The 23,410-nt window shown below is 34.7% G+C and overlaps 1 protein-coding gene across 1 annotated transcript in view; it reads right to left on the bottom strand.

The window, feature by feature from the left end:
- Window positions 1-1,193: 1,193 nt before the first annotated feature.
- Window positions 1,194-23,410, bottom strand: part of LOC106082129 (collagen alpha chain CG42342) — a 685,565-nt gene continuing 663,348 nt past the window's right edge. The window contains exons 13-17 of the mRNA XM_059362423.1: window positions 7,554-7,580; window positions 7,432-7,485; window positions 6,989-7,186; window positions 5,748-6,694; window positions 1,194-1,456 (exon numbers count right to left, since the gene is read on the bottom strand). Of these exons, the coding sequence (XP_059218406.1) occupies window positions 6,533-6,694; window positions 6,989-7,186; window positions 7,432-7,485; window positions 7,554-7,580 (441 nt within the window). The 3' untranslated portion in view covers window positions 1,194-1,456; window positions 5,748-6,532. The remainder of the gene's footprint in view (window positions 1,457-5,747; window positions 6,695-6,988; window positions 7,187-7,431; window positions 7,486-7,553; window positions 7,581-23,410) is intronic.

The following is a 23,410-nucleotide window of genomic DNA, read 5'->3' as shown; positions in this document are numbered from 1 at the left end:
AAAGAAAGTAAATGCATTTTTAATAAAACTTAGAATGAACTTTAATCAAATTTACTTTTTTTTACACTGTTTTTCTAAAGCAAGCTAAAAGTTACAGCTGATAACTGACAGAAGAAAGAATGCAATTACAGAGTCACAAGCTGTGAAAAAATTTGTCAACGCCGACTATATGAAAAATCCGCAATTACTTTTTGGGCAACCCGATATATAAAAAAAAATGGACCAATATGGCCCATTTACAATTCCAACTTACCAGTATCTACCTTCTACGTAGGTATTAAAAACCAATAGACTAAGTTATAACACCCTGTAGTCGTATAGGGTATACAGTAGTGGTGTAGGGTATACAAAATCACATCCATTCAATAATAGAAACTCAGATTCGTTATGTGGATAATTTATTAAAATGAATAAGTTTGGTTGATTTTAAATTGATTTTCTGGGAATTCTAAAGTAAATAAATTTCAAAATGGATAGATAATAAAATGAATCTCGAATATGTTGCACTTAAAAATTGTCGTGAAAAACTAACTTAACTACCTAAATGACATGATAATACTTATTTTCTAAAAAAAATAAAGATTCACACACTAAATTATTAAAATATAATCGGTTATTATTTTTTTTTTTTAATTTAACAATAAACAATCAAATATTATGAAATAGAAAAAAAAGCTGTTATTGTGACAAAGTTAAAGAACGATATTAGCTTAAATCACTAAAAAGAGGAGTAATAATTATACAATAAATTTTAATGATTATTATGTTTAATGAATACAACTATGAGTTAGTTTATTTTATTGTTTATAATGATATTGTAAATATGTTTTTATTTAATTTTAAAATGATTAAGAGTAAGTTATAGAAGTATTGGAAATTAAATATATTTTATTTAAAATTTTTATAAAAATTAAAAAATGTAATGTAATTCAAATCTCTTAAACATTCTTTTTTTTCTTAACTTAAACTTCTAACAAAAAATATGTAGTAAAGCTATAAAATGCAGTACAAAATATGTATATTACATATTTAATTTTTTTTCTGTAAGACGACATACATTATTTTATAACTTTTAACTTGGAAGTATTTGTAACAATTTTATACTTTAAAATAACAATACTTTTGATTTTGTTTTTTTAAATTTCTTATATGGGATTATTTTGATTCTTATCTTAGAGAGAAATCTAAAAAAAAATGCTATATAAATATAAGGGAAAGAAAATATTGCATATATAAAGTAGTGTCCAGTTTTAGAAAAGCTGCTGCATTTAGTCATTATTCGATCTCATTATTCGATCTCTCTAGCAAAAGGGTGCATATCTAAAGCTTTATGGTGTTCTTAGTGACAAGAGGGGGCAGGAAATACTCGGATTGACTCAGAAATCTATCGTCGAATTTTTGGCATACTCTTGAGTATTAGTATTATTTCCTCTCTAATCCATTCTTGCCAATTTTCCTGAAAAAATTATGAAAAATTTGTTAATTTTGTTAAATTGGGTTATAAATTAGGAGTATTTATAAGAAAAATAATTTCGAATATATTTTGTGGTAAAAATTGATAATGAAACATTGAGTATAATCTATTGGGTTGCCCAAAAAGTAATTGCGGATTTTTTAATAGAAAGTAAATGCATTTTTAATAAAACTTAGAATGAACTTTAATCAAATATACTTTTTTTACACTTTTTTTTCTAAAGCAAGCTAAAAGTAACAGCTGATAACTGACAGAAGAAAGAATGCAATTACAGAGTCACAAGCTGTGAAAAAATTTGTCAACGCCGACTATATGAAAAATCCGCAATTACTTTTTGGGCAACCCATTACTAAAGAGTTATTCGACGGTATTTAAGACTCAATGCATTTAAGTAAAGTTAAGGATACAAGGTTTAACCGTACAATCAAATGCAAATTTTGCCCATGAACATTCCACTAAGGAACAGTGGCAAACTTCTCGCATATCAACGACTGCAGTCCGATTCAAGCTTAAGCTGAATGATAAGGAGCCTACTTTTTATAGCCGAGTCCGAACGGCGTGCCGCAGTGCGACACCTCTTTGAAGCGAAGTTTTACATGGCATATGACCTCACAAATGTTGGCAGCATTAGGAGGGGAAAACCACCGCAGACAATTTTTTCTGATATTCTCGCCAGGATTCGAACCCAGGCGTTCAGCGTCATATGCGGACATGCATACCTCTGCGCTACGGTGGCCACCTCTGTTTAGTTCTTCAAATACGAATAAGTAAGCCTCTGCCAGCCCACGAACGTATTCTTATATATAAAATTAGCTGACCCGGGCCCGCTACGCTGCGCCTTTTTATACCCACCACCGAAGGATGGGGGTACATTCATTTTGTCATTCCGTTTGCAACACATCGAAATATCCATTTCCGATCCTATAAAGTATATATATTCTTGATCAGCGTAAAAATCTAAGACGATCTAGCCATGTCCGTCCGTCTGTCTGTTGAAATCACGCTACAGCCTGTAAAAATAGAGATATTGAGCTGACCCCATATAGACCGATCCTCCGATTTAGGGTCATAGGCCCATAAAAGCCACATTTATTATCCGATTTCGCTGAAATTTGGAACAGTGAGTTGCGTTAGGCCCTTCGACATCTTTCGTCATTTTGGACCAAATCGGTCCAGATTTGGATATAGCTGCCACATAGACTGATCCTCCGATTTAGGGTCTTAAGCTCATACAAGCCACATTTATTATCCGATTTTGCTGAAATTTGGGACAGTGAGTTGCGTTAGGGCCTTCGACATCCTTCGTCAACTTGGCCCAGATCGGTCCAGATTTGGATATAGCTGCCATATAGACCGATCCTCCGATTAACGGTCTAAGGCCCATAAATGCCACATTTATTATCCGATTTCGCTGAAATTTGGAACAGTGAGTTGCGTTAGGCCCTTCGACATCTTTCGTCATTTTGGACCAAATCGGTCCAGATTTGGATATAGCTGCCACATAGACTGATCCTCCGATTTAGGGTCTTAAGCTCATACAAGCCACATTTATTATCCGATTTTGCTGAAATTTGGGACAGTGAGTTGCGTTAGGGCCTTCGACATCCTTCGTCAACTTGGCCCAGATCGGTCCAGATTTGGATATAGCTGCCATATAGACCGATCCTCCGATTAACGGTCTAAGGCCCATGAAAGCCACATTTATTATCCGATTTTGCTGAAATTTGGGACAGTGAGTTGTCTTAGGCCCTTCGACTTCCTTCGTCAGTTTGACCCGGATCGGTCTAGATTTGGATATAGCCGCCATATAGACCGATGCTCCAATTTAGGGCCTTAGGCTAATAAAAGCCAAACTTATTATCCGATTTTGCTGAAATTTGGGATAGTAAGTTGTGTTAGGCCCTTCGACATTTTCCGTCAATTTGGCCCAGATCGGTCCAGATATGGACATATTGGGTTGCCCAAAAAGTAATTGCAGATTTTTCATATAGTCGGCGTTGACAAATTTTTTTCACAGCTTGTGACTCTGTAATCGCATTTTTTCTTCTGTCAGTTATCAGCTGTTACTTTTAGCTTGCTTTAGAAAAAAAGTGTAAAAAAAGTACATTTGATTAAAGTTCATTCTAAGTTTTATTAAAAATGCATTTATTTTCTTTTAAAAAATCCGCAATTACTTTTTGGGCAACCCAATATTTTACTTGTTAAGCCCCGGAAAGCCGGAACTTTTGTTCGACTTAGCTGAAATTTTGCTTTGATATATAGCTCCCATATAAACCGATCTCCTGATTTGACTTCTTGAGCCCTTACAAGCCGTATTTTCTTTCCGATTTGGCTGAAATTTTGAATATAGTGTTCTGTTATGACTTCCAATAACTGTGCCTAATACGGTCCATATCGCTCTATAAACTGATATAGCTCCCATATAAACCGATCTACTGATTTGACTTCTTGAGCCCTTACAAGCCGCAAATTTCGTCCGATTTGGCTGAAATTTTGCACGTGGTGTTCCGTTATGACTTCTAATAACTGTGCCAAGTACGGTCCGAATCGGTCTATATAACCTGATATAGCTCCCATATAAACCGATCTCCTGAATGAATTCTTGAGTCCTTACAAGACGCATTTTTTGTCCGATTTGGTTGAAATTTTGTTATGACTTCCTACAACTCTTTATAGTACACTCCAAATCGGTCAATAACCTGATATAGCCCCCATATAAACCGATCTTCCGATTTGACTTCTTGAGCCCTTATAAGCCGCAATCTTTGACCGATTTGGCTGAAATTTTGCACGTGGTGTTCTATTATGACTTCCGACAACTGTGCCAAATACGGTCCAAATCAGTCTATAATCATGCAAAGCGGTCTCTCGATCATCCTTGTTCGGTTCCTAGAAGATTTCAGTCATTTTCATTTATGACGGCTATATCAGATTATAGATTGATTTTGACCACACTTGGCACGGTTGTTGGGCGTCACACCGAAACACTACGTACAACTTTTCAGCCAAATCGAATAAGAATTACGCTCTCTCAAGAAATCAAGACCCAAGGTCGGCTTATATGGCAGCTATATCAGGTTATCAACCGATTTAGACCATACTAAGCACAGTTGTTGGAAGTGATACCAAAACATCACGTGAAAAATTTCCAAAAATTCTTATCCAAATCGGATAAGAATTGCGCCCTCTAGATGCTCAAGAAGTCAAGACCCAAGATCGGTTTATATGGCAGCTATAGCAAAACATGAACCGATTTGGCCCATTTACAATCCCAACCGACCTACAGTAATAGGAAGTATTTGTGCAAAATTTCAAGCGCCTAGCTTTACTTACAAACGGAATGACGAAATTAGTATATCCCCCATCTTATGGTGTAGGGTATAAAAACGTGCTTAGTTCGGCCGGAACGAATCTTGGGAACTATCATGGAATCTGCTAACCAAATCAGGTAAAAATTATGAATCCATTTAGACTACACTTGGGACAATTGTTGGAAGTTGTGACGAATCACTATGTGCAAAATTTCAACCCAATTGCGACTTCTAGGGGCTCTAACTGTCAAATCGGGCGATCGGTTTACAAGGGAATAGCTCCCTCATATTATAGACCGATTCAGACCATATTCTGCACTATTTTTGGGAGTCGTAACAAAATACTATGCGAATAACCTCTGCTCCAACCATTCCAAATTTCAAAGAATTATGTATCTCTGTCCATCCTCAAATGCAGATTTTTTACTATTTTTTTTTTTAGATTCTATCCCCTTGTGCGAATAACTCTCTTAGTATAAGAGATATTGTGGGTCTTCACTTTTTTGTCTCTGTTCGCGTACAGACCAAGGTCTTAACTAACCATTTCAAAAAATACTCTGTACTAGAAATAAATACCACCGGTCTTGTTATATGCAGACGAGGTAGTACTTGGAGTGTTTGAAAGTGTTTATATGCAGACGAGGTAGTACTTGGAGTGTTTGAAAGAAAGAATCTTGGTAAATTCCATGGACCAATAAAATTTCTAATATGAATTACGATCTGCGCTCGGCTAATGGTTAGTAACTGCCAAAATGTCTTGAAATGTCTGTGCAAAATTCAAAGTTGTATAGAAATTCATACAAAATCTCATGTTTTTATAAATTTTTTGTTAAGTAGAATCAGGAAATTTTTTTTTATTATTTAAACACGGCTTTCATTATCAAATCTTACCACATGACATACCAAATAAATAACTTATAATTAATATATTTTTTTTTGTGAACAAATTGTCAATACTTTACTGTGTGAGTTAGATGTTACAGCCTTCACCATACACAAATCAACAGCGACAAAAATTATAAAATAAAAATCGATGCTAAGGTGCTAGCTAGGTGTTTAAAAGTTTGCAGTTGTGTTTTTTTGTATTAAATAAAAAAAAAAGATTTCATATAAAAAAAGAATTAGTAAAGCTACTCAAAGGCATAGAGTTAAAATAGCAAATAAGTTACAATAGCGTAGTGGTAGCCAGCCCTAGGGTTTCCAGGTTCCCAGTACCCTTTTTAGTCCATTCATGACAAATGTTAATTACAAATGTCACTGCAATTGAATGCCATGGCTGGTTGGCTGACTGTTTGGCGGTGCAGTGAGAAATACAGACAGGAAAATGTGTAAAAAGCAGGTGCTAATGGTCGCCTAAGCGACACGTGAGTTAGCGGCATGTGTAAGTGCTTGGTTGAATGGTTGTTGCCTTTGGCAGTTGTTGGTGGCTTAAACAAAAATGCAATGAATGCGGCCTTAAGTGGTGGTGCTGGTTGTGGGGCATACCCCTTGGGAAGCAGCTTCAATGTGCATGTTTTGTCATTGTTTTTTTTTTTTCTGTTCATTTGAAACGGTTTTGCTTTCTGTTTGTAATTCTGGTTAAAATGTTGTTAATCGTTGCCTGAAAAGGCTTTTAGCACTTTGTCATATTTTTCACATAGTCCCCCTCCCCAGTCATCATGTAGGCCTTAGTGTTTTGTTGTAAACGAAGGGGGCATTATCAGGCTTTTGTTTGCTGGTTTGGCTTTTCATTGACAGTGCCATGATTTTAATCGTTGTGTAAATTATCTTGATATTCATCGTATTCATCTTCGTTTTCATTTTGTTCCTCTTCCTCCTCCTCTTGTTCATAATCACTGGCATTATTACTCTCCGGACCCGTGACATCGGGCAAATAGTCTTTGTGCACCGGTGTTGATATAACCGTTTCCTAAATTGTTTTTGAAATCAATGATGATGATGATGATGGTGATGATGAAGTTGAGAGTGGTTGGTGTTAGACACAATTAAAGAAAAACACAGAAAATTGCAGGGTTAGTATAACTATAACCATTACACAAAAGAAAGTTATTAGCATTGGGAATTAGGAGTTTTAATTTTGTCAATTTTTAAAAGGTTTTCATTTTAAACCAAAACCATTTGGGAAAGCAACCAAAATTGGGTGAAGCAAGGGTGTGTATTTGTGTCTTTTGTGTTCTTATCATTTTGTTTAACTCATGCTAACCTTAGGTGGTCTCCAACCACAACCTGGCAATGGTAAACCATCAGAACCCAATGGGCAAGGTGCATCTAAACCGGGTACACCTTGTTCGCCTTTATCGCCACGATCACCTTTGCGTCCTCGCTTGCCTGGGGGACCAGGATCACCCCGAGAGCCTTTTTCACCTCGAGGGCCTTCTTGACCGGGTATGCCATCAGTACCCTTAGGTTTTTGTTACATTACATTGTAAACGTAGACAGTTTTCATTACATTCAACATTTAGAAACACAGAAATTTTGGGTTAGTTTTATTTCGGGAAGAAGGTCAGATAAAATGTCGAGAGACAGAGAAAAAGGGGAGAAAAAGAAAAACAATAGAAACATTTTAGAAACCATATAGACATGCAGCAATCTTTGTTAAATCTGTTTACTACTATCTATTCGTTTGTCTTCTTAAAAATATCTTACCGGTAGTCCGGGATCACCACGTTCACCCTTTAAGCCTGTTTCACCTTGAGCACCCTGTATAAAAAAATTTTTTAATTAATAAAATGTTTTTTTTTTTTCTTTTCAGATATTAGCAGACTTACCTTCATACCATCAAGGCCAGGTGGTCCCTATATGGAATAAAGTAAATTGAAATAAAAAGAAAAAATTTCGTAAGCAACATAAACAACATATAAAATCAACAAAATTTTCAAAATATTTTGGTAAGCTAATTTTATGAAAATATACAAGCAAACAAAATTTTTAGTGTAATTGGTTATATAAATAAAACAAAAGTGCAACTAAATACTCTTATAAAGTAATCAAGTTAGTTAGATAAGAAAAATGCATATGGGTTTAGGTTAGATTAATTTTGAGCTTATATATCCTTATCCTTGGTTATCCAGTTAGTGATTCAAACTTCTCATACAAACATATAGAAAATGTAAGGTTCCTTATTTCCACAATCTTTCTTTTATTGATAGAACCATAACCTTAAAATGGCGTTAAAGATTAATCTTGTGATTAAGTTTCCAACTGGTGGCCTAAATTTAAACCGGCCTGAAAGTTTTTTCTTCATATTTACTCTTTATTTTTCACAATATCATCCACGCCTGTCACTCCTCTTATTTTTGCAGTGGGTACGCATTTTTCTTGTCTTTGTGAAAGCATTTTACTTGCCAGATTGTAAAAAGAGACGTGTCTTCTTCATTCTTAAAAATATCATCTAGAAAATCATCGTTCTTAGACGATCCATGTTTCTGTCCATCTGTCCGTGCGTAAAGTTATTGAAAATTAGTTATTGAGCTAAAATTTTGCAAAGGTTTTTGTTTGGTCCTTACGCTCTTAGGACACATGGGGCACAAAAAAATGTGGGGCTTGGAATCAAAAACACTTTGTGTCAGCTATCCTCTCATATATAAACTTTCACATGAACACTATTAACTCTTTCCCTAACGAATTTAATAATATCAATGATTAATTTATTTTCTCCTCGTAACTATTGTAGTTAGTCAAAGTGCTAAGAAGTACAAAAATGTTTTTTTTTTTTTCGAGAATAGATGACTTGTCTGTAGCAAAATGTCCTCCGTAGAGGATTGTGTACAAATTAAGGTCGCAGTTTTCATCCGATCATGAAATTTGCTACAGGCATGTTTTAAGGCCTAGAGACGAAGCCCATTGAAATTGGAAAAAATCGGTTCAGATCTGGATATAGCTCCCATATATATGTTCTTCCGATTTTTAGTAATAATGCAATAAAATGGTCATTTGTTAACCTATTCGGGAAATTTGCCAGGAAGAATGTTTTTACGACTCTCGACATTACTGGTGATTTTCATGAAAATCGGTTCAGATTGAAATATAGCTCTCATTTATAGCACATTTATTGACCAATCTTCCCACAACTTCGTACAACGCTTTTCTGGACGACTGTCGCAGTATGTGAGGAGTTTGCTTGAAATTGGTTAAAATTTAGGTATAGCTTCTATATATATGTTCGTCCGATTTGCAGTAATATTGCAATAAAATAGTCTTTTGATAACCGAGTTTTTCGAAAATTGGCACGAGGGATTTTCTCTTGATTTTCAATATTACTGGGGTATTTCAGGGAAATCGGTTCAGATTTAGATGTTGCTCTCATATATAAATCTAAATCCCTCCTGCCAATTTTCGAAAAATTCGGTTAACAAAAGACTATTTTATTATATATATGTATGTATATATATATATATGTATGTATATATATATATATATATATATATATATATATATATATATATATATATATATATATATATGTTTTCCAAACTATATATATATATATATATATATATATATATCAGGGTGGCTGATGAATATTGCTACAATGATGAATATTGCTACATTTTTTTTTCGGTGTATGGAATACATTTTTCTTTTATTCATGTTAAATTAAATTATTAAATTAATTATTAAATTATTATTAATTAAATTAATTAATTAATTAATTAAATTAATTATTAAATTATTATTATTAAATAGAAAAAAAGTTATTACATTTTTTTTTGGTAGCGGCTTTCATCAGCCACCCTGTATATATATATATATATATATATATATATATATATATATATATATATATATATCACCCGATTTAACCTCGACGACTGCCACAGTATCTGAGGAGTGAAATTGGTTCAGATTTAGGTATAGCTCCCATATATATGTTCGTCCGAGAAATATTGCAAAAAAGTGCTCATTTGTTATCCCATTCTCTCGAAATTTGGCAGGAAGGATTTTCGTATGACTATCGATATTACTGGAGAATTTCATAGAAATCGGCCCAGATTTAAATAAAGCTGTCATATATGGATATGGTCATATTTTCACCCCAAGAGCCACTGCAAGCTCATTGTTTGACCAATTTTGCACAACGCTTTCCTCGACGACTACCACATTATCTGAGAAGTTTGCTCGAAATCGGTTCAGTGTTAGATATACCTCCCATGTATATGTTGGTCAGATTTTGGGTAATTTGCCATACAGCCCTATTCTGAATAACAATTCCCTGGGATTTTATTCCCTACTCCCTTTTCCCCTATTCTGAAAACAATTTACTGGAAGTTCTTTCCCTAATCCCCTTTCCCTTATTCTAAACAAACTTCGAAAATGGGAATCTCTCTCGCAGGGAAAAAAGTACCTATTCTGAATCGATATAAAAGGGAGAATGAGGCGATAAAACTTGGCAAAAATTCTCCCAAACAAATGAAAGGGAGTTTGGATAAAAAATTGTGAATTTTATGTTTTTATAAAAATAATGGTACCACTTCTTATTACTCTTATGAACAATTTAAAATAGATGGAAATTATTTTTCTCCTTTTCATCAAAAACAAGTAAAAATTTTATTAGGTTCTCCCGGTTTAAATATGTACATAGACGATTTTCTTAAGTTTTTCATTTACATTGGCACTCCGTTCCCTGTCGGATACTTAAAGGGGGTCCCTTATCATTGAGCTTAAAGTAGAATCGGCCGGCACTCAATGACGCGCAAGAAGTCTTCTTCCTGTTCCTTAATGGAATGTTAGTGGGCTATTGTACAAAGATACTTGGCGCCACATTTGGCAGCATTTACTCCTCAGGAGTAAGAATAAATCCATAAGTCGCTTTTCGGCGGCACTGCATGTCCAGCAGCTATGTCCCAACCACCAAGAAAAGCGGCCGCCACCCAGAAATGTCGATTAGATCTTCAAGTTCTAGTTCCATAAAAGTTGGCCTTTAGATAAAACGGCGTATCAGGCACCGCCTTAACTCCTTTTGGCAGGGGAAAACGCCAACATGCAGGATGTGTACCCCGCATGCAACCAGGGACAACACGCCACATTTAATCTATCTACCAGACCACTCTGGAAGCATCTAATTTAGCACACGTTTGTTGGATGAAGACGGAAAGTTGTTATCACAGCACATAAATATGGTGACAAGCTGTATGCCATAATTGTGCACTAATAAACACACAAAAATTAAAACAAACATTACAAAAGCAACAGTAAACATGTTTGTAAACTTTTTTTATCAACCTTTATAACTACTTTTTGCTTATTTTTCCATTTTATGTTCTTTTTCCAAAAAATAATAGTAAAATGTTTGGCCAAAATAAAACAGCTGAAGCAAAACAGGTGTTTTCTAGAATTCGAAATTCCCTCTCCCCATTCAAACAGAATAGAAAAATTTTATTCGAGGGAGACATTAATTCCCTGGGAGTTTATTCCCAGGGATTTTTCAGAATTGGGCAGATAATGTTGTCATTTGTCAACCGTAGTTATTACAGTTTGAACATATTTGCTCGCCGCGGTCCATAAAAATTGGTTCAGAATTGGATATAGCTCCCACATTGTACTTATAGGAAAGGTGTAGGATATTATACAGTCGGCACCGTCCAACTTTAGCCCTTCCTTACTGGTTTTAGTTATATTTCCAAAATCCAGCACCTTTAATCTGTTTCTCTTCTTTTCTGTTACTTTTCCCTGTAGTTACATGACCTTAACGAAGAACTTCTTTCTCCAAATGTAGTTTACTGATAGTTTTTACATTTATGATAAAAATTCCTGAAAACCTTGACCAAATTTAATCCTTTTCGAATGATAACAAAATGCATTTTTTTTTTAATTTTTTATATCTTTCTGTAAAAAACTCATCACTTTATTGAATAATGCAATACACAAAAGAAAAATCTGTTTGGTTTTGTTCCTTTTTTGTTTTCTTACTTCAATACATTTGTCTTGTGTGTCATTTCATTTGCTTTAACTAAGGGATCAAAACTCAAATCATCATCTGCTACAATTCTTGTAGGAGGTAAGATTAAAAGAACCAAAAAAGAAAAACGAAAAGAGAGCATAGAAACTATGAAACAACCCAAATAAAATATGAATGAAATGTTGTACATTCATAAAATCTTAATACACAATAGTTCATACATTAAATCATTTCCTTCAAATGTTCATCTTACTCTTATAAATATTTTTCTTGCATCTCTAGCATTCTTTTTATTATTTTTTTGTATATTTATTTTGCCATATAAATATACCAGTACAGGGATAAATATGACAATTCCGATTTGTTTGTTATTTTTTTTTTTTTTTGTATATATATTTTCTTTTAATATTTGTTCTTTCATTCTAATATTCACAAAAAGGATTTCATTCAGAGCAGTTTAAAAAGAGATTTTTTGTTGTTTTGTTTCAACATGAGCAAAAGGATATTCTTCGTTCCATTCATTCATCATTTTTCACTTGTCATCATCATCATTCAAAAATAAGAAAATCACATTCCTTGGATGACAAATTCTACTTTCATGGAGATAAAATTGAAATTTATATATTTTATTATATTGTGTTTTTTGTTTTTGGTTTTTTTGTCGTTTGAGATGCAGCAGATTCCTTAATGCATTTATTATTATTATTGTTGCATGGCATGTCAATGAAAATATTTGTTATACTTTCTCTTTGCCTATCTCATGGCCGAATAAAGTTTTGTTATTATTGTTGGTTGGCTGTTTAGTTGTAGTAATGACATTTAGTAAAAAGTTGTTCTGTTTTTGTTTCAAAATTAAACATACATTTATGTAATAATAATAATAATTTTTTATTAGTTGTATTAGTTTAAATTTTTAGTTATTTATAGCTAGTTGCATGCCTTCTTCTTGCATGTGTGTGTAAGTTTTGGGTTAGAATATAGTGTTTTTTTGCTTTGGGGAGGAAAAAAGGATGAAATATTTATATTAGACTTTAGAATTGTAAGAGTATGTATATAGTTAACATATATGCATATATATATTTATTTAAATTAGAGTTTTGTGTGTTGTATAAGAATATGTTGTCATTAAGGAAAAATGGAAGGACAATATTTGTTTGGGTTTAGAATTAGTTGGAGCCATTAAATGTAACTATTAACAACTTATGCATATACTTTTGTTTTGAATTTATATATATATATAAATATATTTATACGTTTCTTTATCTGCAATATTAATTTGAGTGTGTTTTGGTAATTTTGTGTTTATAATAAATTTTTAAATAACCGTAAGCTGTGAAAGCTTTATTGCACTAGACAACGGATTTTTAAAATTAAGAAATTATTAGAAAATACAAACAAGTAAAAAGGTGTAAGGTTCGACCGGGCCACCGTAAACCACCTTTCATCTAAATCCGGTGAATATTACATACCTTATGTCCCATAGCAGTTATATCGAAATATATTCCGATTTGGACCAAATACTAATAAGTACAAGTCATTGTTCAATTGTGTATAACAAAATATTGGTCTTTTTAGTAGCTATATCTAAGAATAAACCGATCTGAACCATATACGACACGGATGTCGAAAAGCCTAACATAGTCTTGCCTTGCCCAACCTAACCGAGCAGATAAAGAAAATTGAGAAAGTTGGGAACCACAACTTTGAGACAGTCAGTAACTTTATCTACCTCGGCACCGCCGTAACCGAGACGAATGATACCAGTTTTGAGATTAAGCGAAGAATAACACTGGCAAACAGATGCTACTTTAGACTAAGTAAGCAGTTTAGAAATAAGGCCACCTCTCGACAGACGAAGACTACACTTTACAAGACACTGATACTACCCGTGCTGTTATATGGTTCTGAAGCATGGGTACTTGTGAAAGCAGATGAGGCAGTGCTTGGAGTATTTCAGAGAATGATTCTTCGTGAAATATATGGACCAGTTTGCGTTAACGGAGAATATAGACAACGTATGAACCACGAGCTGTATGACGACGATAGCATAGTTACACGCATCAAAATACAACGGCTGCGTTGGCTAGGTCATGTTGTCAGAATGGATGAAGAAGCTCCAGCAAAGAAGTCTTTTGAAGGCAAACACGGTGGTACACGCAAACCGGGAAGACCAAAAGCCCGATGGAAAGATCAAGTTGTGGAAGACACCTCGAAACTTGGTGTAAGGAATGAGCGCAGAAGATCGAGGCGCTTTGAACGCTATTCTACGTTCGGCTAGTGGAACAAATATTTTGTCATAGCCAATATTCTGTCGTAGCCAATAGCCATAGTTCAGTGCGCCTTCTACGGGGCCGAGACTTTAAATCGAGATATCGGTTTACATGACAGCTATATCCAAATCTGGACAACTCACTGTCTCAAATTTCAGCGACATCGGACAATAAATGCGCCTTTTATGGCCCCAAAACCTAAAACCGGTCTAGGTGGCAGCTATATCCAAATCTTTACAGAACAGTGCCATATTGCAGAAGTATGTGAAGGTGCTAAACATAACTCACTATCCCAAATTTCAGCGACATCGGACAATAAATGTGCCTTTTATGGCCCAAAAACCTAAAACCGAGAGATCGGTCTATATGGTAGCTTTATCCAAATCTTTACCGATCTGTGCCATATTGCAGAAGTATGTCAAGGGGCAAAACTTAACTCACTGTCTCACATTTCAGCAAAATCGGATAACAAATGTGGCTTTTATGAGCCTAAGACCATAAATCGGAGGATCGGCCCATATGGCAGCTATATCCAAATTTGAACCGATCTGGGCCAAATTGACGGAGGATGTCGAAGGGCCTAACGCAACTCACTGTCCTAAATTTCAGCAAAATCGAATAATAAATGTGGCTTTTATTGGCCTAAGACCCTAAATCGGAGGATCGGTCCATATGGCAGCTATATCAAAATCTGAACCGATCAGGGCCAAATTAAAGAAATATGTGGAAGGGCCTAACACAACTCACTGTCTCAAATTTCAGCAAAATCGGATAATAAATGTGGCTTTTATGGGCCTAAGACCCTAAATCGGAGGATCGGCCCATATGGCAGCTATATCCAAATCTGGACCGATCTAGGCCAAATTAACGAAGGATGTAGAAGAGCCTTACACAACTCACTGTCTCACATTTCAGCAAAATCGGATAATAAATGTGGCTTTTATGGACCTAAGACCCTAAATCGGAGGATCGGTCCATATGGCAGCTATATCCAAATCTGAACCGATTAGGGCAAAATTAAAGAAAGATGTTGACTTTTATAGGCCTAAGACCCTAAATCGGCCGATCTATCTATATGGGGGCTATTTGAAGATATAGTCCGATATAGCCCATCTTCGAACTTAACCTGCTTATTGACCAAAAAATAATCTGTGCAAAGTTTCAGTTCAATATCTCTATTTTTAAAGATTGTAGCGTGATTTCAACAGACAGACGGACGGACATGTCTAGATCGTCTTAGATTTTTAAGCTGATCAAGAATATATACACATACTTTATAGGGTCGGAAATGTATATTTCGATGTGTTGCAAACGGAATGACAAAATGAATATACCCCCATCCTTCGGTGGTGGTTATAAAAATGATGGCATAAATTACAACCAACAAGTATAAAGGAATTAAGTTCGACCGGGCCGAGGTAATGCATCATTTATGAATCCATAGCAGCTATATCGAAATATGGTCCGATTTGGACCTAACTCGGCACGGACATTGAGTGATCTAATAAATACAATTCACTGTTCAAGTTTGTAAAAATGAATATTGGTCTTTATGGCAGCTATATCCAAATATGGATAGATCTATATATGGCACGGATGTCAAAAAGTCTAACATAGGTCATTATGCCAAATTTCAGCAGAATCGAATAATAAAGGTGTTTTGTTATGACTTTCAATAACTGTGCTAAGAATAATTCAAATCGGTCCATAACCTGATATAGCTGCCATATAAACCTATCTGAGGTCTTGACTTCTTGAGCCACTAGAGGGCGCAATTGTTATCCGATTTGGCTGAAATTTTGCATGAGGTGTTTTGTTATGATTTTCAATAACTGTGCTAAGAATAGTTCAAATCGGTTTATAACCTGATATAGCTGCCATATAAACCGATCTGGGGTCTTGACGTCTTGAGCCCTTAAAGGGCGCAAGTATTATCCGATTTGGCTGAAATTTTGTACAGCGGGTAGGGTACTTCTCTCATGACCTTTAACATACGTGTCGAATATGGAATGAATCGGTTTATAGCTTAATACAGCTCCCCTATAAACCGATATCCCTATTTTCTTACTAGATTTGGCTTAAATTTTACACAATGACTTTTACTATGGTCTCCAATATTCAGTTCAATTATGGTCCGAAATGAATTATAACTTGATATTGTTCCAATGAAATAGCAATTATTTTCTTTCATCCTTTGTTTGCTTAAATCTCTTATATCGTGTATCTCTTATACCTTGGCAAGAGCGCGACAAATGCGATCCATGGTGCAGGGTATATAAGATTCGGCCCGGCCGATCTTAGCACGATTTTACTTGTTACTTGTTTTTCATTTTATCTACCTGTTGACCAGTGCAAAATCTTTCCCACATTACAGCTTAAAATTCAAAAACACATCTTGATCTCTTGTTGTCAATATTTTACCTATTCTACTTTGTCCAACTAGCCTATGGTAATACTTAAAGTATTATTTAATGATAATTAATGTTAATGTTGTAAGTATATATTCTTACAACTGCAATTAAAAGTATTTGTGTAGCTGTAATAACTAATGTCAATGTTAAATTTATATTTGAAGAAAATTAAGAGTGTTACATGGCATTAGGAAAATCAAAAGTTTCAACATGTCATGTCATGTTTAAATAGGAAACGGAAATGAGCTTCGAAAAGAATGAGTCAATACATTCAAAGGTTGGTGCTTAGAAAAGTAAATACCATAACTATTTACATTAAGGAGGGGGAAAAAAATAAAACTTAATTGATATTGACATCTAGGCAGATAAATAACTATATCCACAAAGCCAAATACATATGTACATACATATCAATATAGGAGAGCAAAAAGAAAAGAAACTATTTGCCATTATATTGTATGAGTTTTGTTGTTACTTGCTTTCATTCATGTTTCAAATGCTTTAATAACATTTTCTGAATCTTAATAATTGAACAAAAATTGACATGTAATATTAAAATCGATATCCGAATATCTGTTTGCCTTTGAGTTGAGTAGGAGTAGGAAGGAGGAAATGGTAGGATATTTGTTTTATGTTATATATGCAAGTGTTAGTCATATATGTATATTTATATGTTTTTATTTATAATAATGTTACAAATTTACATTTACATTCAAGTTTGTCGTTAGTTGCATGATTTTGTTCTTCCTTAATTTTTTTTTTCAAATTTTTTTCATTTATGTTTTTCTGTGCATATTTTTCATGTCAGTTTTCGTTTTGTCACTTTTTGATTTTTTTTTTATAATGTAAATAAATTTTTGTTGTTGTCATATGTATGTTTAAGCATACACATGCTATATTTCCATATCATATGTATGTGTTTTGTTTGTCATCTGTCTGTTGAGATAGTTTCACACATATTCGCCTTATTTCTCTGCGTCTAGGTGTGTGACTGTTTGTCATATTTGTTTTTATTTAATTATTAATATTATGATTTATATTTTTAGTTTTTGTTCGGTTATTTATTTTTTGATGCTGTGAAACCCATAAAGTTGGTTTTGTAAGTTTGTAACTTGCTGTTTGTTTTTGTTTATGTATTTAAAAAATATATTTATATATATATTTTTTTTATATGTAACTATTTGTTTTGTAGTTTTTTGTGTTGCTGCTTGAGAGGGTGATGATGCTGATGATAATGACGCTGACATTGTTGATGATGTTTTTTTCAATCACTATTGTTGATAATAATGATGGATTTTAATGACAAGGATATGCCTTTATTTGAAAGTTTTTTTTTTTTATTATACTTGGTTACGTTTTGTTTTGTTTCACAGTTGTTGCTGATTTAATTTTATTGCAAACTGATTTTCATTTGATTGAAATTAATAACTGCCTATCTAATTTTGTTTTTATTTGTTTTGGATGTTTTTATTCATTGTTAACGCTTATGCAGTGGTGGTCATAAAAGTGGTAATATCAGAAAGTTCTTTATATCCTACACCACTACTGTGGTACAGGGTATTATAACTTAATGCGCATTTGTTTGTAACATCCAGAAGGAAGAGAGATAGGCCCATTGATAAGTATAACGATCGACTCAGAATCACTTTCTGATTCGATTTAGCTATGTCCGTCCGTCTGTCTGTCTGTCCGTCTGTTTGTCCTTCCGTCTATCCATGTTAATTTGTGTACGAAGAACAGGTCGCAGTTTTCATCCGATCGTCTTCAAATTTGGTATGGGCATGTTTTTCGGCCTAGGGACGAAGCCTAATGAAATTGGAAAAAATCGGGTCAGATTTGGATATAGCTCCCATATATATATATATTCTTCCGATTTGCAGTAATAATGCAATAAAATGGTCATTTGTTAATCGGTTCTCTCGAAATGTGGCAGGAAGGATTTTGTTATGACTCCCGACATTACCATCAAATTTCATAGAAATCGGTTCAGATTTGGATATAGCTCCCATATATATATTCGTACGATTTGTAGTAATAATGCAATAAAATTGTCATTTGTTAATCGGTTCTCTCGAAATGTGGCAGGAAGGACATTACCGGTTAATTTCCTAGAAATCGGTTCAGATTTAGACATAGCTCCCATATATATGCTCGTCCGATTTGCAGTAATAATGCAATAAAATTGTCATTTGTTATTCGATTCTCTTGAAATTTGTTAGGAAGGATTTTCTCTTGAGTCTCGACATTACAGGTGAATTTCATGGAAATCGGTTAAGATTTAGATATATCTTTCATATATATATATACAGGGTATATATATATGAAAGAGACACTACAAGCGCATTTATTGACCATTCTTCCTAAAATTTTGTACAAAGCTTTCTTCGGCGACTGTGACAGTATCCGAGAAGTTTTCTCGAAATCGGTTTAGATTTAGATATAGCTCCCATATATATGTTCATCCGATTTGCAGTAGTATTGCTATAAAATGGTCATTTGTTGACCAATTGTCTTGAAACTTTGTAAGAAGGATTTTCTCTGTTACTGTTGAATTTCATTAAAATCGGTTCAGATTTAGATATAGCTCCTATATATATATATATATATATATATATATACATATATATCGCCCGATTTTCACTCCTAGAGCCGCTGTAAGGGCATTTGTTGACCAATCTTCGCAAAATTTTTGTACAACGCCTTCCTTGACGACTTTTACAGTATCTGTAAAGTTTGTTTGAAATCGGTTCAGATTTAGATATAGCTCCCATATATATGTTCGTACGATTTGCAGTAATATTGCAATAAAATGGTCATTTGTTGACCAATTGAAATTTAGTAGGAAGGATTTTCTCTTGACTCCCGAAATTACTGTTGAATTTCATTAAAATCGGTTCAGATTTAGATATAGCTCCTATATATATATATATATATATACGTATATATCGCCCGATTTTCACTCCTAGAGCCGCTGTAAGGGCATTTGTTGACCAATCTTCGCAAAATTTTTGTACAACGCCTTCCTTGACGACTTTTACAGTATCTGTAAAGTTTAGTTGGAATCGGTTCAGATTTAGATATAGCTCCCATTTGCAGTAATATTGCAAATGGACTTTTGTTAAGCGATTCTGTCGAAATTCGGCAGGTAGGATTTCCTTATGACCCTCGATATTACTGGCGAATTTCATAGAAATCGGCTTAGATTTATATATAGCTGTCATATATGTATATCGTCCGATTTTCACCCCAAGAGCCGCTGCAAGCGCATTATTTGACCAATCTAGCCAAAATTTTGCATCACGCTTTCCTCGACGACTACCCATTATCTGAGAAGTTTGCTTTAAATCGGTTCTGAATTAGAAAAAGCTTCCATATACAATATATGTTCGGAGGCCACCGCAGCGCAGAGGTTAGTATGTCCGCTTATGACGCTGAACGCCTGGGTTCGAATCCTGGCTAGACCATCAGAAAAAATTTTCAGCGGTGTCTTTCCCCTCCTAATGCTGGCAACATTTGTGAGGTACTATGCCATGTTAAACTTCTCTCCAAAGGGGTGTCGCACTGCGGCACGCCGTTCGGACTCTGCTATAAAAAGTAGGCCCCTTATCATTGAGCTTAAACTTGAATCGGACTGCACACATTGATATGTGAGAAGTTTGCCCCTGTTCCTTAGTTCATGGAATGATCATTGGCAAAATTTGCATTTTGCATTTGCCTATAGAGGGTGCATTTTTCATCCGATTGGGATGAAAAAATTGTTTCCCTCATGATTTCCAACTGATTTTATTAAATTTGGTTTAAACGGTGTATATATTGAAATTGCTTCTATATAAACCGATCTCTTGATTTTTATACCTTCCACCATAGGACGGAGAGGTATACTTATTTCCTCATTCCGTTTGTAACACATAGAAATATTTGTCTGAGACCCAACAAAGTATATGGATTCTTCATCGTCTTGAGATTCTAAGTCGATTTAGCTCTGTCCATCCGTCTGTCGAAAGCACGCTAATTTTCCAAGGAATAAAGCTGGGGGCTTGAAATTTTGCACGAATACTTATATCAGCCCACTATACTATACCAGCCCACGTTTTGATAGTTTCCATATAAACCGATCCTGGATCTTGACCTTGATCCGATTTGTTTTGATTTGACTCTTAACAACTGTGCTAAGTATGGTCGAAATTGTTTTAGAACTTGACATAGCTCTATATAAACCGATCTGCCGATTATACTCCTCTTGAGTCTCTGAAGGTCGCAATTAATTTCCGATTTGGTTGAAATTTTGCGCAATGAATTCCACTTTAGTCTCCAACAACCAAACCAAGTATGGCCCCAATCGGTTTGTTGAAGCCGGTTAAACAATATACAAGTTGGATAGCAAGTAGCTGCGAGTGGACTGTATATTAAAGTGGTGCTCCCAAAGTGTAAATAGAGTAGAGTAGAAGGGTGAAATAAAAGGCATGGACCATACATTACCATACGAAAAACCCATGGTTAGGAATGTTTATAAAAAAAACAACAAATTCAGAAAAATTCATGAAAAGTTCATAAAATCTTTATTTGAATCGATAGTACGGTCCATATAAATTAATGTTTGAAGATACGGTCCATCCGCTAAGCCCACATCTGGCATACTTAGTCCAATTCTCCAACATTTGGGCCGGTATCTCACGAATAAATGCTTCAATGTTGTCTTCCAATGCGTAAATTGAAGTGGGCTGTCTATATAGACATGAGCTATAACATAGCCCCACAAAAAACAGTCTAAAAGCGTTAAATCGCACGATCTAGGCTGTCATTTGACCGGTCCCGAACATAAAATAAAATGTTCACCGAACTCGCCTCTCAATAAGTCCATTGTTACGTGTGCTGTGTGGCATGTGGCACCGTTTTGTTGAAACCACATAAAAAAAATTTGAATATTATCTCACGGTAGGGCTCACCATTTACAGTCACCTTACGATTCATCTTTGAAGAAGAACGTTCCAATGATGCCACCAGCCCTTAACCGCACCAAACTGTGTCTGGATGCATTGGTAGCTCTTGCAATGCATCTGGCTGATCTTCACTCCAAAATCGAAAATTCTGCTCATTTTCGTACCCATTGAGCCAAAAATTAGCTTCTTTTATAAAATGAAAGAAGCGCGCGATGAAAGAGCACGTATTGTGATAATAAAATTAAACAATTAGCAAGCGTTGTTGGTTTGTAAGACGATTCATGGTTAAGTTATAGACCAAACTAATGATCTATGACTGGAAACATAACACGAAACGTGCGTGAGCTGTTTAAACCAATGTTGGCAAAAAGACAATAGCAAAAAAAAATCACCCTTTACATATTTCCATTTACATTTACAAGGAAATTTCAAAAACGAGCTAGCCCAGAAATGGGAATTCAAACCGTCAAAGAATTTTACATCATATGACTGAAAAGTACCATAAACACTGTGTGAGAAACTGCAAAACATGTACAATTTACAAGCATCGTGTAAGTAGTCAACTCATGGTCGCGCTTTCTACAGAGAGATGCACATTTTCGTTCACATTCACCAACACTTCGAGACTACTTAAAAGATTCGCTGCAATTTTTGTATGCCTGTCTACTCGAGTCATTCATCTGGAAGTTTTTTTCGGAGCTTTCTACTGAGGCATTCTTATCTACCTTTAATCGATTTGTTGGACGACGAAGATTTCCCAACAAAATGTTTTCTGACAACGGCACAAATATTGTTGGAGCTGGTAGATCCCTAGCTCAAGAATTCAACGATTTTCTTAAAACTGTTCACAAATCTGTCTCGGAAAAATATAACTTACACGGATTTTCGTGACACTTTATACCTCCACATGCAACGCCTACGGGTGGTTTGTGGGAGGCAGTTGAAAAGAGCATGAAGTCTCATTTTCGAAAAGTGGCCTCCAATACAAAGTTAACGTTCGAAGAGTTTTCGACACTTCTTGTTCGAATAGAGAGTGTACTAAACTCTCGACCGTTTTCTGCCATGACTGAGAACCCTTTCGATCTGCTTCCATTAAATCCTGGTCATCTGCTAAGAGGAGCTGCCTTGAATAAGAGGACCTTCCGCCTAGTGAATGGTGTCCAGGTAAAACCATTGATGTTTTCCCCAGAAAATATTCTAACGTCCGAGTTGCTGAGATACGTACTCAAAGTGGGGTACTTACTCGCCCTTTGGTCAAGCTTTGTGTTTTGCCAAATGCTTAACTTGTTTTTGTATTCTTCCGTTCACATATTTTACACATCTTAAATTTAGATCTACATCTAGTCTTGTCCAAAGTTTCTTCGCATGCCAGTGGTCAAGAGAAGGAAAGTAGTGAAGGAGAAAGGTTTCTGCTTCAACTGCTTATGCACAGCGTACATGAGACACACTAATACACGTGGATGCAGCAGCGAAAATAACACTTAGACACAACGAACGCAATTCGTTCGTCCTAGTGTGGAACGCTGAGATTCTAAAAGGAAGTCAAATGTTGTTATGTTCATGTGGATTGAGTTGAAAGTTCCATAAAAGAATACTTTAAACTCTTTAGTAATGAGTTAAACAGTTGTACCAAAATTTAATACGATTCCTTAATCGTAGGATCTTAGCAATGAAAACGAGCCAATGTACCGAAACTTTAAAATTAAGATGCTACGTTTAAATTTAATTTCCTATATGCTAACGGACATGACCATGTGATTCAAATGTTGATCGCTGATTGACTCTTATTTTACTTCACAGATGACTGTCCAATTATTACTTTTTCAAAAATACTTTTCTTAAACTTAGCAATCATATTTTTTCCGTCTGTATAATTACAATTTCTCTCACCTGTTCGTTTAAACTTTGAAAATTCCATTCCATAAATCACTCAAGTTACCACAATTATGACCGCCACTATAGCTAATTGTGCATTATAAACGTTTTAATGACCTTTGTAATGCGTTCATTATTTTAGCATGATTTATAACTACACAATGGTAATCTCTTTTTAATTTAATATTATTTGTTTTTAATTAAATATGGTACATTATGCGTGTAAGGTTT

This window comes from Stomoxys calcitrans, chromosome 2 (assembly GCF_963082655.1).
Source record: "Stomoxys calcitrans chromosome 2, idStoCalc2.1, whole genome shotgun sequence".
Classification (NCBI taxonomy): domain Eukaryota; kingdom Metazoa; phylum Arthropoda; class Insecta; order Diptera; family Muscidae; genus Stomoxys; species Stomoxys calcitrans.
The sequence above is the reverse complement of the archived record's forward strand: the minus strand, read 5'-3'. Positions and strand labels throughout refer to the sequence as shown.